General features: G+C 34.7%; 2 protein-coding genes and 1 long non-coding RNA gene across 15 annotated transcripts; 2 read left to right on the forward strand and 1 right to left on the reverse strand.

The window, feature by feature from the left end:
• The first annotated feature begins 10,484 nt into the window (after nt 1-10,484).
• Nucleotides 10,485-12,097, forward strand: LOC109177796 (cytochrome c oxidase subunit 6a, mitochondrial-like). Of its 2 annotated transcripts, XM_019327265.1 has the most exons (4): nt 10,494-10,669; nt 11,064-11,170; nt 11,390-11,432; nt 11,873-12,097. In XM_019327265.1, exons 1-4 carry the CDS (start codon nt 10,555-10,557, stop codon nt 11,905-11,907), a joined length of 300 nt encoding a protein of 99 aa, XP_019182810.1. In that variant the 5' UTR covers nt 10,494-10,554; the 3' UTR covers nt 11,908-12,097. The 2 variants fall into 2 exon arrangements, with proteins under 2 accessions (XP_019182809.1, XP_019182810.1); XM_019327264.1 differs by lacking the exon at nt 11,873-12,097 and having other exon boundaries at nt 10,485-10,669; nt 11,390-11,493.
• A 149-nt stretch (nt 12,098-12,246) lies between these two features.
• Nucleotides 12,247-15,929, reverse strand: LOC109177793 (S-antigen protein). Of its 12 annotated transcripts, none has more exons than XM_019327258.1 (4): nt 15,534-15,929; nt 13,799-14,621; nt 13,577-13,609; nt 12,247-13,420 (listed from the first exon to the last, which is right to left on the reverse strand). In XM_019327258.1, the coding sequence occupies exons 2-4, from the start codon at nt 14,561-14,563 to the stop codon at nt 12,488-12,490; spliced, it is 1,731 nt and encodes a 576-aa protein (XP_019182803.1). In that variant the 5' UTR covers nt 14,564-14,621; nt 15,534-15,929; the 3' UTR covers nt 12,247-12,487. The 12 variants fall into 12 exon arrangements, with proteins under 12 accessions (XP_019182803.1, XP_019182802.1, XP_019182798.1 ...); XM_019327257.1 differs by having other exon boundaries at nt 12,247-13,048; nt 13,148-13,186; nt 13,343-14,621; XM_019327253.1 differs by having other exon boundaries at nt 12,247-13,765.
• LOC109177798 lies at nt 14,648-15,079 on the forward strand. The gene is made up of 2 exons (XR_002053639.1): nt 14,648-14,934; nt 14,993-15,079. It is a non-coding gene; the product is annotated as an uncharacterized LOC109177798 (long non-coding RNA).
• Nucleotides 15,930-16,258: the final 329 nt, after the last annotated feature.

Raw genomic sequence — 16,258 nt, forward strand, 5'->3', positions numbered from 1 at the left:
ATGTTCAATTTTATTTCTTTATACTTATGTGACAGTATGTATTACGTGTCACGTTTAAATGACAGGATGTTGAATTTGACCTTCCAAACTTCTGTCAAACACAATCAACAGAAGTGCTTATATCTTGTATTGAAATTGCGACGACGCGGCTAAAGTTAAATCAAAAGCCTGTCGTTATTAGAAGCTAGGAAGCTCAGCTCATCAATGGATTATTGAGTTTTATGACTCAATATAGCCCTTGACTATAGTGATTTTACTCAATTTAGTCCTAAATGATTTTTTGTGCCCAATTTAGTCACCGACTTTATGGTTTTACACAATTTAGTCATTTCATTAATAATTCGATTAGTCAACTATTAGAAATAGGGTCCTGAGGTAATTTCTCAACCTTCAACCCATTTTGGATGATTCCTTCTTCTTCCCCTTATTAAGCCCCACGCATAAATGGAGATCTTCATCCTCAAATCAACTTCAACCCTAAATAAATAAATATGGGGAAGAAAATGAATCATTTCCATTTCTGCGTAGATCTTAATAAGGGGAAGAAGAAGGAATCATCCTAAATGGGATGAAGGATGCGAAATTACCATTAGGACCCTATTTCTAACTGTTAACTAACAGAATTTTTAACAAATGACTAAATTGTGTAAAACTATTAAAGTCGGAGACTAAATTAAGTACAAAAAGTCATTTATAACTAAATTGAGTAAAATTATTATAGTCGATGACTATATGTGGTATTAACTCATGGACTATTAATTTGCATATACATATGGCAAGTGACAACGTACGTAACCCAATTTGCACTTCATTAACAACAACGTACGAAAGACCCAACAACTAACATCGATTGGATCTACTAATATATATACACACCGTCTTATTATGCACCGGTTTCTTCCTAAACTTCCAAACCCTTTATTCATTTCATCAACATCGAAGATCATCACTTGGTAGGCCACATAACGGTCAACAAATGGTATATGTTTTATGGGTGTATTCAATTCAACATGATGCCGACAAATACATACGCTTTATTTTAATCATTAGTCGTTTTGACTTTACGAGAAATAACTTTTTTTTTTTTTTACGAGGAAGACATTTTATATTTTGTTACTTTATATTCAAATTGTTATTTTTATGACAAGTAAAAGAAAAAAGAGATTGCAGGATGGAGAAGAAGAGATGGAGTGAATCCTTGTTGAAAATAGGTTAGTTAGTGGGGTTATCTTTTACTTGTGTTTCGTGTCGAGAATGCATGGAAATTAAAGGTGATGAGTTTGAGATGATGAGTCGTAAAGAAGGAGAAGGGTGGGGGAGATGGTGATGATTGATCCATAGAATGAGAGCATAATGGAAAGTTAGAGTTTGTGCCTTTGCCTCGAATACGGACCAAAACCAAACTTCGATCATAATCCCTTCTCCTTAATTCCCAATCCACCCCCTAAACTAATAGGATTAGGCACCCTACACTACAACAAGATAGTTGATTAGCTTAAACCAGGTAAATTAATAATCAGTTTTAGTGGGAAGTCAAAATTGTAACATTATAGTTATAAGTTAATTAGACTATATTAGCTAGAGGTTGCTCCTTTGTAGTGTCGAACTTTATTTGTGAGTTATCCGTCTCTCTCACAGTCTCACTTACACATGTTACAGGGCGTTTGTTTGGAGGAAGTTTAAATTCTCTTCACACTTAATTCCCACTTAATTCCAAAGGCCATAAAATTCCTTAGTTTGGTTGGAAGAAATTGCAATTCCTCCATTTTCATGGAATTAAAATCCCATGTCCCCTTGTATTTTAATTCCTGGGATTTTAGGAAGAAAAAAAGCTAGTGATGAGACAAAATTATCCCCCCCTTTTTTAAACCTAAAATTAATACCACAATAATAATTGGCATTTTGAACTTTATACTACTTATTCCCTTTCAATTTCCATGTATACCAAACATTGAAATTGAAATTTCCAATAGTTCTATTCCTGTAAACTAAACACTGGAATTTAAATTCCCACTTTATTCTCTGTAATTCATCTCCCATGAAATTTCAATTCCTTTTCCACGTAATTCCCCCAGTCCAACCAAACGCCCTGTTAGGGTTTTATTTGAGATCATAAGGGGGGTGTTTGGTAGAATGGAATTGTAATTCCACTCCTATCAAACTCCATGAAATTTAAATTTTATGATTTGGTTTGAGGGAATTGCAATTCGGTAGAAAATAGTAATTCAACAATGAATTGCTATTTTAATTTGTCCTTGTTGTTGTTATTGTTATTATTATATTATTATATTATATAAGAGCATTTTTGTCTTTATTCACTCCAATTCTTTCCTTCGATCAATTCCCCATCATTTTATTCATGTCTACAAAACAATGTAATTTGAATTCTCACCTTATTATTTTCTCACGTAATTACAATTTCTTTTTCATAATTCCCTCCTTCCATCCAAACGCCCTAGCTATAAGGTACTACTTATGATTGGTTTATTCTATTTTGCAAGTGCAATCCTAGATGACTTCATATTAGTTTTATAATGGTGAGCATATCATAGATTAGATTTGGATTTCATTATACTCTTAGTTTAGTTTTATACTTTTTATTTAGTTTATTAATTAAGTTGTAACTATCGGATGGCTTAATCCGTAGTAATTTATAATATTAAAATAAAACAAAATATTTTGAAGGATTAAATATGACTTAAATAGTTTGTTTATTTGACGGTTATTTAAACTTTAATCACTCTTGTTATCAATCCATATAAATTTGTGCATTCCAATAGCCAGCCATAAGACACAGGGACGTATTCGTAATTTTATAGTTTGACGCGTGAACTGAAGTTGGCGTTTCGTTGTTCCCTACCTGCCGTGGTAGTAAACTAGTAACATGTGAGGTATGAGCTGAATCCGGCCGACGGCGGTGCGTGGAAATTAAGAAAATATTAAAGGTCATGACCAATGTTAAAAAAATTGTTAAGCCGCCTCTAGGCGGGCGCCTAGAAGGCCTAGACGGGTACCTCGAGCGCCTAGGAGGCCGACCGCCTAGCGCCGATTAATCGGCATCTAGACGCGATTTTTGCAACAGTGATCATGACTAGAGGGACAATGCAACGGTTTGAATCCCGCTAAAAGTACGTATAGAAAAAAGACTTAAGATGCTGGAAAGTCGATTTTTTATGAGCACATGAAGACTAGGTTCTGGCTGGTAGGTTGATTGAGCGACTCACTGTTTATTTCTATCGTAACTCTAGGAGCGGGGTCCTGTGGACTTAGGATTAGTATGACAAAGCTGTGATCACCTAAGTTTTTAAAAAGATGAAAGAAAATATTAATAATAACCCACACAAATAACTTAATTAGTTCTTTAAAATAGATTGTGGATAAAGACATGATCAAATTTTGACAGTCACAGTATTGTAAATTCTTTGTGGGCACTAGCCCGTGATTCAGCTGAGTTACCATGATATATTTGTTCACTATCCTGTTCAACTGGAGTGTGGAGTCCGGAGCGAGGAAATTTCGTCATTGTGAGTAAGAAAATACAAATAATAATAATAATGAGGTGAATTTACAAAAAGGCCCTTCCTCTTCCGGCTGGGGCCCTCTTTATATTCCATTCGCCTCCCCCTTCTCGTCCATCTCTCATACTTTCCTTCTTTCATCATTCACTCTCTCTCTCTCACAGAGACACAAACATCAACATTCTACATATTTATACACACTAATAATAAAGAGAGCAAGAGAAGTGGAAGAGGGTTGGTGGTAATGAAGAAGGCAACAGAAGCGTGTGAAAATGGAACGTCCCTTTCATCACCTTCTGTCGCCGTACGTTTATCATCATCATCATCATCGTCTCCGGCGCTTCATCAAAACCAAGAAAGACATTCTTCTGATGATTCCATTCCCGACGTCGACGAGGAAGAGACGGCGTTGGCGGAGCTTTTAGCGGCCGGCAGCCGGCGGAGAGGGCTCTGATATATAATCAACATCTGCAAATTAAAGCCTTCAATTCCTGCACTCTGATCTTCTGATAACAGCTTGGAAAGAGGCACACAGAATGGAGCCAGGCAATATATATACACAACGTAACCTAGTTTCTGATATGATGTTTCCCCATTTCTCAATCTGAAATGCATTTTATGTTCCTTTCTTTTTAATCTAAGTTCGTAGGTTTATCTTCTTAATTAGCTTGTTTGTGTGGTCAGTTTGAGGTTTTCTTTAATTTGTTTTACAAACATTTGGTTTTTCTTAAGACAGTACCATAAAATCTCTTTAATTTGCTATTTGATAATCACATTAAATTTGAATTAATCTTAACGACAAGGTGACTAAATTTCCATTAAATTCATGAAAAACTGGGATTTGAAGTTAATTACTCCAAGAAAATTTTAGTTTATCATTGTACTGTATGTTTAAAAACTATGTAGGATAATTGACGATTAATTGGTTGAAGCTAAGGAAGGACCACGTTTATTCATTTGCTGGGTTGATCATCATATGAACATACACGTTAATATTGAGGCTACTTTAATTAAATTTTCCCAATGGTCAATATTCTCACACTTAATGATGTCCTTAATTGTGTAAATTAATGGAATATGCATTGGTACCTAAAATGTTCACTGCTTCAACATGATGTTTTGTTCAATTGTGTTTGCAGTTGGAAAAAGGATTTAATGTTTTTCATATGATGCAGTTTTTTAGTAGGTTTAATTTGAAGAAAATGAAATAAGATTATGGCTCATAAGGGGGAAGATGTTGTCGGAAAATTCACAGCTTTTTGGGTGTGCATATTAAATTATCATTGAATCTATGTGTTCCGTTTCACTTAAAATAGTATCATGCCAACACCTATAATTTTTCGCTTGGAATGGTAACAATGATGTCATCAGACCATAAGGTATTTGACGAATACCAATTACATTGATAATTAGACTGCACATTTATTTGAATTTATGATTTTTTGCATAGATCTGGCTCTCATAACAAATTTAAGAATGCGTCTGGTCTCAACTAAAAGTCTAAATGAATAGTTGGGTTTTACATTTACATTTTATATATTATATGCTCAACACTTAAAGATGAAATTTGTTTAAGATATGAACCCTATTTTATAAGAAATGAGAAAGGTTGGAATCCAAATATAGAATAAGAATCATATTCCATTATAGGTAGATAATTTAGTATTGAGTGGAGGTTTGATGGGCCACATTTTTACGGTATTATCCTGTATCTGTTGAGCATATAATATATAAACATAAATGTGCAATAAAACTATTAGTTTAGACTTTAATTTGGTATCAGAATCAATCTCATGCAAGAAGTCGAATTCTTACACTACCCGATAAAAAGAGACTATAGTACACGTGTTGCTTGAAGCCTGCCAAAAGTAATCTGCTGTGGGATCCAACGAAAAAGCAGATCAGAAACGAGAACGAAGGAAATGTATGGAAGTGTAGTCCTAGACTCGCAGATGAAGCCAAAAGAGTTGAAACAACTCCTTGGAAGATAGCTTTTGACGTGAAATAAACAACAGACAGCGAGATGAATTAATGAATGCAAAATGTCAGACAATATATATAATTTAAGGTTGGTAGCTTCTGGTTTCCTGACCCTCATTCATTCTGCCGGATTGTCTTCTAAATATAACATGCATGCTCATCATATCATTCTTTCGGGATCGGATCATCATCAACTATTTGTCATTTGTCACGAGGAATATAACTTCTAACATATTCTTATTATCATCCATCAATTTATTATATGAAGGGCACTTAACTAATATTACTTTGTCTTAGCTTAAATCGTTTTAATCTGTAATGAGTAATAAAATATAGGATCTCATAGTAACTCTATAAGAGATTATAAGATAATACTTAACCTTGGGAAATTCGTTCACTTGTTAGGATATCATATCAATACATTACAGTATAAAATGTGGAAAAATTACATTTTTTGTCCCTAAGTTATATGATAATGGTAGAATTCGTCTTTAATGATTGGTCATGCTCACTTTTTGTCCTTAAGTTATCATTAGCGTGTAAGTTTTCGTCCTTTTACTAACAAAATGTTAGGGATAAAATTTGCAACTTTAGTATAACTTAAAGACGAAAAGTGAGCCCATAAAGTTAATAAAATGATGAAAAGTACAACGCCAATGATAACTTAGGTGTGACTTGTGAGTACCTAGAATTATCATATAACATAGAGTCGAAAAATGTAATTTCTCTATAATAATAATAATAATAATAATAATAATAATAATAATAATTTGAAGATGATGATGAATAACATGATTGATAGGCAGTGGCATCATCCTCTCTTCCAGTCTTAATTAAAATGTAGAAAGGATCACTTACCTTTTTACCATACAAAGAGCAAAACAAAAATACAAACTTATAATTACAAAGCCACGAGTTCGAATCTCGTCCTTCTTAATTGATTTGAGCCAGATACTTATAAGTAATTTAGGCTGATTTACTTCCTTGTGCGTGTTTGATTTATATTCAAAAGTTTTTTAATATGACGAATACCTAATTAAAATTCAAATAAACCAGGAAAAATGGTCCAACATTATACAATCGTTATGCGTTGGACCCGTGTCCAGCATGCTTGCTGGACACGGGTAACAGTGCCGTTAGGCACTGTTATCTCCTTTTTTTTTCTTTTTTTTTTTTTTTAAATTTCAGACCGCTTCATTGTAATAGTATATGTTCATAATTTTATTACTATATGTTAATAACTATACATTCATAACTCCATAACTGTACGTTCATAACTCTATAACTGTACATTCATAACTCCATAACTGTACATTCATAACTCCATAACTGTATATTCATAACTCCATAATTGTACATTCATAATTTTCGAAGCTCTATGTTCACAATTTTAGAGCTCTATGTTCATAATTTTATCACTATATGTTCATAATTGTAAGTTCATAATGTTAGAGCTCTTTGTTCATAATTCGATCAATAACTGTACATTCATAATTCCATACTGTAGATTTATAATCTCATAACTGTAGATTCATAACTCCATAACTGTAGATTCATAACTCTATAACTGTACATTCATAACTCCATAACTGTACATTCATAATCTTCGAAGCTCTATATTCACAATTTTAAAGCTCCATGGTCATAATTTTATCACTATATATGTTCATAATTGTAAGTTCATAATGTTAGAGCTCTGTGTTCATAATTTCATAATTGTATAACTGTATATTCATAACGGCATAACTGTACATTCATAACGGCATAATTGTACATTCATAATAAAAAAAAAAAAAAAAATAACGCCGTTAACGGCAAAACGCGCGCGAAATTTTTTTTTTTTTAACTAAATGACGCGTTTTTTTTAAAAAACGACGTCGTTTTGGGCCCGTGTCCACAATTCAATGTGGACACGGGTCCCGGGCATAATTTGCCAACATTATATTGTTTGGCCAAACAACTACGGAGGGTTTGTTTTGACTAAACCACAAGCATTTGGTTAGAGTTAGGCACCTAGCATTTGGCATTGACTTGAAAGGAACACTAGTGGGACATTTTGAATTTCTAAATTAGCCGAAAGTTTGAACTAAATAATTACAATCATATTTGAAGAAACATTATTATTGATATTTAATATTTTTATCTTGAAAAACATAGTCGATAAAACAAGCCGCACAACACGTCAGAATGTAGTTCTGAGTCAATGAATTTAGTCAAAACACTTGAAAACATAATAATAATCCATCAATGATCAAGTCCCAACACTTGACTTGTAGCTCTTAGACTTGTAGGGTTGGTATTATTGTCTTTGGAACAAATTGAATAATTTATGTTATATTGTATTTTTTATAATAATAATAATAATAATAATAATAATAATTATTATTATTATTATTATTATTATTATTATTATTATTATTATTATTATTATTATTATTGTTGTTGTTGTTGTTATTTAAAAATAATTTACTACTATTATTTTTTTTTGATGTATCCAGAGTTTTCACTGTCGGATATTGTGATTAATTTCTTCGTTGAATTGGCACCTCTAATGGGTGAGACCTAAAGATTTAAAGATACTCTATACCCAAAGGCAAGAATCGAACCCTTGATATTTGATTAAAAATGGATGAGTCACTTCTGGCTTTTGCTCAATCACACCCTAGATTTAATTTACTACTATCATTATTTAAAAAGTATTTATTAATAAACATATATTATTATATTATTTAAAAACATATAATTATATAATTATATTTTTTAAAAACATATATTATTATTTTTTTTGAAAAAGAAGAATATAATTCATTTGATGAATTCAACGCAACACTACTACATAATGGAGGAATGGCATACCATTTATAATTTAAGGGCTTAAACGTAATAGATAATAAGTAAATAAATGATAAATAATGTGAGGTGAGAAATAACTAATGTAAAAATGTCTAAACTCTACTAGTCTACTATAGCTCAATAAATATAAGCTTAAAAAAAAAAAAAAAAATATGGACCAACTCTCCAATAGCCTGTTTACAGGGTCATGGACCGCATTGTTTTATCGTGCAAGACAACTGAACCGGTCCGGCCCAACATATGAGGCAAATTTTACTGTGGACCATTGTCCAAAACGATGTTATTTCTTTTAATGAAAAGAAAGAGCACCCGATCCATGTAATTAGTTCTATATATAACATATTCAGTTTCATTTTATATACATTGTAATTTCATTTCAGTACAACTAAAGTTTCATTTTATTTCAACTACAGTTTCATTTGACATTATACAATACAATAGTATTAATACAGTGAGACTATTGAATTTTATTTTATACACACTGTAGTCTTATTACAACACCACTAAATTATAATTCTAATTCAACTACATTTTTTTAAGGCAAAAAAGCTGGAATAGATTACTACAAAAATGCCGAAACGAAGTCAGGAGGGATGGAGTCCCGTACAATGTGTTAACCTGACTATAAGCTATAGATGCTAGAGTCTGAGCTATCATTTTAGACGATCTAGGAACTAGACTAACTGGACAATTAAGAAAAGAGGACATGACAACTCTACAATCGTCAATAATAATGTCAAATAAAAACGGAGATCAATGTTAAGAGTCGTTAGGTAACCATGTAGACTGGAGCAATTCGTGAATAGGTGAGCCGCCGATGACATCCCGCGACCCTTGAGCCACGATAAGGCCTCTTTGCAAGCTAAGGATTCTGCCATATGAGGGCCATCGTAACTCGGTAAGGGACCATTAACAGCATCAATAAAATTCCCATTCGATGACAACAGCGCATCACTAAACGTGGATTTCCTTGAGGATGGACTGAATCCGGCGTCGAAGAAGCAGCAGGTTGACATCATCAGCAAGCCATCGAAAGAAGCAGACTGTTGGGGTTGAGAACGATGGACACGAGAATGGCCCTGCTCCGTATAGCATGAAATTGCCGCCAAGCATTGACAGCAGCGAGAGCAGCTTGCCACACCCGACGTGGTCGAAGTAGGTAAGTATCCCAAACACAAAATTCTGAGCCCGGCCTCAAAAGTTGGTATAACACTGCGACAACAAGTACAAAGGTGTCACCAGTAAGGACATCCATAGCATGACTAAACCATATGGAAAAATCATTGCCAACAACACACGAGATTGTCAAGAAAATTCATCTCCAACAGAAGTTGGGCAAAATCACACAAAATTAGAGCATGCATTGTGTCTTCATGAGAAATTCCACACATTGAGTATGATGAATACACATCCACCATCTTTATAAGCAGGTTTGAACTGTGGGAATAATATTATTTAGAACTTTTCAAAAAAATGTCTTCCATTTGGGAGGGGTCTTGATTGTCCATAATGAAACCCATTTATTAAAGCCACTAGTATTACCACCAAATTCTCCAATAATGTCTCTGTACACCAAATAACAACTCTATGGGTCCCCAAACTAGTACCATCAACTACGATTTTATTAGACAATATATACTTAAATATGTGAAATTATTATTCCGTTTTTATATATATACTGTAGTTTCAAAATTAATGTATCGTTTCAATTCAACTATTACAATATATGTATATATTAGAATGCATTAATTACATGGTATATATTAAATTATTATATTACTATATATTAATATGTATTAATCAATATTTTCATGTATCAATGATATATATAGACATATAGTATATCAGTAATTATGTAATACGGAGTAATAATTATTATATATTAATGCGTGAAAATTTAGAACTCTGAAATTGAAAATATTAAAAAAATAAATAAAAAAATGAAGAGTTCAAATCTATGCTTCAAATGGAATCTGAAATTCTGAATCAGAATTGTGGCCTACCTGTGAATTGACTCTATCAAAAATTTCTGTTGCTAAAATTTCGAGAATTTCAAAAGCTTAGAAGGGTCAAAATGTGAATTAGATGAAATATTTACACGTGCCGAAAACAGGTAGCGTGCCAAAGCCTGTGAATAACCTGCCGGCTTGCGTCTTATAGAACGCAGACGCAAAAGCCAAAAGGTCAGTCAATTTGAGAGAGAATGGCGTCGACGATTGTGAGATCCAGCATCCGCTCCGCCCTCCGCGGTGGCGTTTCTCGCCGGGCTCCGGCTTCTAAGCGTAGCTTTTCTTCCTCCGCCCATCATGACGAGGCCGGTAAGTTCATATTCCTTTTTTTTTTTTTTTTTTTTTTTTATATTTTTATCGCTATCGATTTTCGTTTCCCTGGCTTTGCACATCTTTTTGTCTCTTCATTATTCGTCGTAATCGAGTACGATGTAGATTTTAGTATTTTACATTTCACGGGCTCATCTAAATTTACGTGTAGATTTAGGGCTTTTGTTATCCTCGATATCCCGTCGTGTTATTTGAGATGATTTTTGTATCCCTTCCGCTTGATCTGGTGTATGAGATGTATACACCGAATGTCATTTCGTGTAATATAATCATTTTTGTGTGTTTCCGGTGTGAGATTAGGAATTTGTGTTTGTAGATGTTTGTGTCGTTGTAATTGATTCAATTCGAATTGTTTGTAATGATTTGAGCGCAGCCGAAGCTTCAAAGTGGGAGAAAATCACCTATGCTGGAATAGTCGCGTGTACTATCCTGGCAGCTGTTAATCTTTCCAAGGGTCATCCCCACTTCGAGGAACCCCCTGTAAGATGCCTATCATATATTTTTACAGTACAGGATCTTAATTTTTGTATTCCAGATTGTATGTGTTTGAGTTTATCTATCGTGTATATCTAATTATCAATGCTAGATGGAAAACGTAGGTGTAAATCCAAACTAAACTGAATTGGTCATAGTATATGTTCTCCATTTTGATTAGAGTCTTATTTCCTGATATCATACATTTTCTTCTTGTGATTTTAGGCATATCCATACATGCACATTCGCAATAAGGAGTTTCCATGGGGTAAGTTTTTTTGTCTCAAAGTTTATTGGATTTTACTGAACATTTGACTTGATTACTCTTCCTTTACCTGTATTCCTACTGAATTCTAATAGTTGCATGACTCAGTTGGTTGTTTCTTTATTGGTTTCAAAATTTTCTGTGGGTGGACTTTGTTCCTAGTTCTATGTTAGTGGAAAATATAAACATTGTGTCTGTGTATTGGTGATGTAGTTATGTATTGCTGATCATTGTGTTTTAGATTTTGACCCCCGAGGAACCTTGAATGCTATTAATGATATTGTATTTGTGATTCTAAAAGTGATGTTTATTGAACAAAATGCTGATTGTTAACGTCTTTTACAATCTTTGGTGACTATCATCCACATTGATGTCACAACTAATTGGTTGCTTATGGTTTTTGGAGATAGCATTGATCGTCAACCTATCTTTTGTAAATGCAGGTCCAGATGGCCTTTTTGAGGTAAAGCACCATTGATTGTTGCAGACATCTCTGAGAAGACTCTAGGAATAATTTGATCAATGAACGATGTTAATTTTTTTATCCTCTTTCTTCATCTATGCTGAGGCTTCAGATCTACTTTCATGATTTCATTGAATCTCTTTTGCACTTCGACCCTGAATCAAGAACCTATTGCCTCATTTTGAGGTTGGGAATGCAATTTCATATATATGCTTCAATGATAATTTTGATTTCATTTGGCTTAAAATTTTCATACTTCTTTTTTGGGTTTCATTGATATATGATATTATATATTTGAAGTGAATTCACAGATGTTTTATTTTTCTATTGTCATAAGGCATACTGACTAAGAAGTAGCAAGAAGAAATTGTAATTTTCAATAGCCCTTTACCATTTGATAACATGTGGAAAAGAAAACAAAATCAAATGAAACTTTAATGTTACATGCCTAAAACCTTTAAACCTTTAAAAGAAAAGCACAATCTATAACTTTGCAGAAGCATCTGTATGGCTATTTTCTTCAGTTGCTGAGCGTGGCAAACTACCCAAATCTGTACCAGCGTCATTCTCTTCCTGGGGAATTGAAGTGGAACAGTTAAGCTTGGTTATGTTGGGCATTATCTGTATTCCCATTTGAGCTTGAAGAGTCTGTTGATTTGTTTTCACCAGGATTTTGTATTTTGTTGTTGTCGTTTGAGGCAGAATTGGGATTGGTATTCTGATCTACGGGTGAATTGTTAGCACCATTCTCTGTTGTGCCGGCTGAGCCTGAGTTGCCATTTTGTCCACCAGATGTAGATTCTGAATTTGAGTTTGAACCTGAATCCCCAGTGTTCGAAACATCCTTTTTCTCACTTTGTTCTTTGACAATATTTGCACCATCCCCACTAGTATCAGCAGTTTGGCCAGTTTGTGTAGATCCGGGGGTAGAGTTTTGTTCTTGGTGCTGTTCATTGCCCGCGCCTTCACTTGATGCTGAATTCGACAATTGATTTTCTCCGCCCACAACTTCATTAACACTATGACTTTCTTGAACCTCATTCTGGGCTGAACTTTCTTTGTTGGTCTCATCTTTTGTCTCATTGTTTTCCACAGCCTGAACTTCCTTACTTTTACCTCCATTTTCGTTTTTTTCCTCACTTTTATTCTCTTTGCTCTCCCCCTTTTGTTCTTTGTTTTCACTGTTTTCCTCTACCTTAGCATCCTTCTCTTCACCTCCATTCTCTTTGCTCTTGTTATTTTCATCTACCTGAACTTCCTTATTTTCTTCCTTGTTTTCACTATTTCCCCCTACCTTAGCTTCCTCCTCTTCACCTCCATTTTTACTTGTTTCCTCGCTTCCATTCTCTTTGCTATCACCGTTTTCCTCTACCTTTTCTTCCTTCTTTTCACCTCCATTTTCCATATTTTCGTCGCTTCCAGTCTCTTTGCTATCACCGTTTCCCTCTACCTTTTCTTCCTTCTTTTCACCTTCATTTTCAATTTTTTGCTCACTTCCATTCTCTTTGCTATCACCATTTTCCTCTACCTTTTCGTCCTTCTTTTCACCCACGTTTTCAATTTTTTGCTCGCTTCCATTCTCTTTGCTATCACCGTTCTCCACTACCTTTTCTTCCTTCTTTTCACCTGCGTTTTCAAATTTTTCCTCGCTTCCATTCTCTTTGCTATCAGCATTTTCCTCTACCTTCTCTTCCTTCTTTTCACCTCCATTTTCAATTTTTTCCTCGCTTCCATTCTCTTTGCTATCACCGTTTTCCTCTACCTTCTCTTCCTTCTTTTCACCTGCGTTTTCAATTTTTTCCTCGCTTCCATTCTCTTTGCTATCACCGTTTTCCTCTACCTTTTCTTCCTTCTTTTCACCTGCGTTTTCAATTTTTTCCTCACTTCCATTCTCTTTGTTATCACCGTTTTCCTCTACCTTTTCTTCCTTCTTTTCACCTGCATTTTCAATTTTTTCCTCACTTCCATTCTCTTTGCTCTCCCCTTGCTTTTCATTGCCATCACCATTTTCCTCTATTTTAACTTCCTTCTGTTCACCATCATTTTCACTCGTTTCTGTGCTCTCCCCCTTCTCTTCTGTTTCATTCCCTTTTTCGCTCTCACTTCCATTCTCAGTCTTCTCTTCTGTTTCATTATTTTCTTCGCCCTCGTTTCCATTCTGCTCTTTGTTTTCCTTTTGGCTGTCTTCCTCCCCGGTTTCCTTGGATTCATTCTCCTTCTCAGTGCTTTCATCTTCACCACCTTCTGTGTTTTCTTTCCTTTCTGCCTCTCCATTTTCTCCTCTTTTCACTTCTGAAACATCCCTTTCTTCACTCTCTTTCTCTGATTCATTATCTCTATGCTCATTTTCTTCAATCTCTCCAGGCTTGTTCTCATCATCAAAACTCTTGCCTTCCTCTTCATCTTGCTCCACATTCCCCGCAGAATCTTCAGTAGTTACTTCCTCGATACGAGGCTTCATCAGGTCCTTCCTACCCAACCTGAGATCACTCCCACTCTCTACCTTCTCTGAGACGCTCGTGCTTCCTCCATATGATGGCTTTGCATCGCGGGACTGCTGGATTTGGTACAGCAGCCAAATGCAAACGCCTACGAGTACACATACTTGAAGAGCATGCTTCACCTTGAATCCCTTGTTCCTCTGGTTTCTACGTGGCGATGTCCTGAACATGACGATTTGCTTTCGAAAACTGTGCGAATGTTGAAACCGCCTTCCAAATTCTGTATGACTGGCAAGAAATATACACACTTAGAACTGCAGATTTTTTGATCATGCAACCAAATCCAGTATGACTGGCAAGAAACATATACACATTGAGGATTGGCAAAAGGAGAAACAATTAACCAGAAGCAAAAGGGAAAGATTATTCCTTATTACACACTGGCAATATGATCAAATCTTTAGAAAATGGTGCTTCCCACCAGTAGACAGAAATCCACCAAGATTGATTAAAAATTCAAACAGTGCAGTGATTAAACATTTATGTTATCAATGCTGTGTACACAGATCCTGTCAGGCCGGGGTGTGAGGCCTAGGAACAAGTGAATTTCGTCTTGTGAGCAAGATCCTGTCGGGCTGAGGTGCGGGGCCCAGGACAAGGGAATTTTGCCTTTTGTGAGCAAGATCCTGTCGCACAGGCTGAGGTGTGGGGCCCAAGAACAAGGGAATTTCGCCTTTTGTGAGCAAGATCTGACTTTGCAAGTGCCCATCTCAGCCAAATCTAACTGATTACCAGTTAGAAAGCAGCTGCATATTAGACTAATCTTATGACTCTAGGGTTTATGGTATTCTTAAACTTGCTTCACCCAAGAATCCTTAAATCTTAATACCAAGATTGTTCTTATCCTCAGTTGCATAACTATTCATTCTAAATTCTTGCAAACAGACAATCAACCACTTATCCATCTCCAGATGAATGAGAACAAAGAGGTAAAAAAAGATTATCACTTTGGTCCATAGTGAAATACCAATGCAAATGCTCAATAACACCAGAGAACAGACATTGAACCGCAGAAAAGAACTGAAAACAAACAGATCTGGAAAACCCACTAACCAAATCAAGATAAGAATTGAAAAAGCATGAAAAGGGAAAATATAATCAAATCAAATCTTCACAATGCAACAGAAGTGAGAGCCATACCTTACCCACTGGAAGCAAGTCCTGTGAATCCCTTGTTTGGAAGGGCCAAAAGTTTGCAGCTTTATAGCTAATTTAAGCCAATAGTTAAACTACACATCCCAATTCAAGATCTTCAACTACACCACCAAAAACAGGACAGACCCACACTTCTTGAAGACGATAATGGTGGTTCGGTAGGTGAAGAGTAGACTTTCAGCAGGTCAAATGAAAACTTTCAGAATGGTGGTGATGGCTACACTTTCTCTTCAATCCCAATCCCAGATTAGATCTAACTCCACTAGTCTCTGCAAATATATAGACGGAGTAGAATATACAACTACATGTGCTAAAGGGAAAATGATCATCAAGATTCAAACTTTCATTTCATTATTATTATTGCTTTGATTTATAAGTATTATTTTATGAGAAGGGTAAGATTTACGCGGAGTAGCCTCTTTTTTTTTTTTTTTTTTTTTTTTTTGGTATTTAGTGAAGATATTTCTTGTCTGTAACTCTGTACGCGGACTTTCACCATTGTTTTCATCGCTGACCGGCAGCGTGACTGATACAGCGTCGTAATGTACTGAAAAAAATTACTAATCATTTTTTTTTTTTTAGTACTATTGACTCTATTATAATGTTTTTTTTTTTTTTTTTTTTGAAAAACTCTATTATAATGTAGTATGTAGTATTCTGTAATTTTCTATTTGTTGGTATAATATATTGTATCAATTTATTTTTGGATT

The sequence above is a fragment of the Ipomoea nil genome, unplaced genomic scaffold, assembly GCF_001879475.1.
Source record: "Ipomoea nil cultivar Tokyo-kokei standard unplaced genomic scaffold, Asagao_1.1 scaffold0805, whole genome shotgun sequence".
NCBI classification, from domain to species: Eukaryota; Viridiplantae; Streptophyta; class Magnoliopsida; order Solanales; family Convolvulaceae; genus Ipomoea; species Ipomoea nil.

What these genes read in the sequence shown, in the direction of transcription:
- LOC109177793 (XM_019327251.1), bottom strand. Translation starts at nt 14,563, where the DNA reads ATGTTCAGGACATCGCCACGTAGAAACCAGAGGAACAAGGGATTCAAG.
- LOC109177796 (XM_019327264.1), top strand. Translation starts at nt 10,555, where the DNA reads ATGGCGTCGACGATTGTGAGATCCAGCATCCGCTCCGCCCTCCGCGGT. An exon ending in CGCCCATCATGACGAGGCCG is followed by an intron (nt 10,670 to 11,063) that starts GTAAGTTCATAT and finishes ATTTGAGCGCAG; the next exon opens with CCGAAGCTTCAAAGTGGGAG. An exon ending in CCCACTTCGAGGAACCCCCT is followed by an intron (nt 11,171 to 11,389) that starts GTAAGATGCCTA and finishes TTGTGATTTTAG; the next exon opens with GCATATCCATACATGCACAT.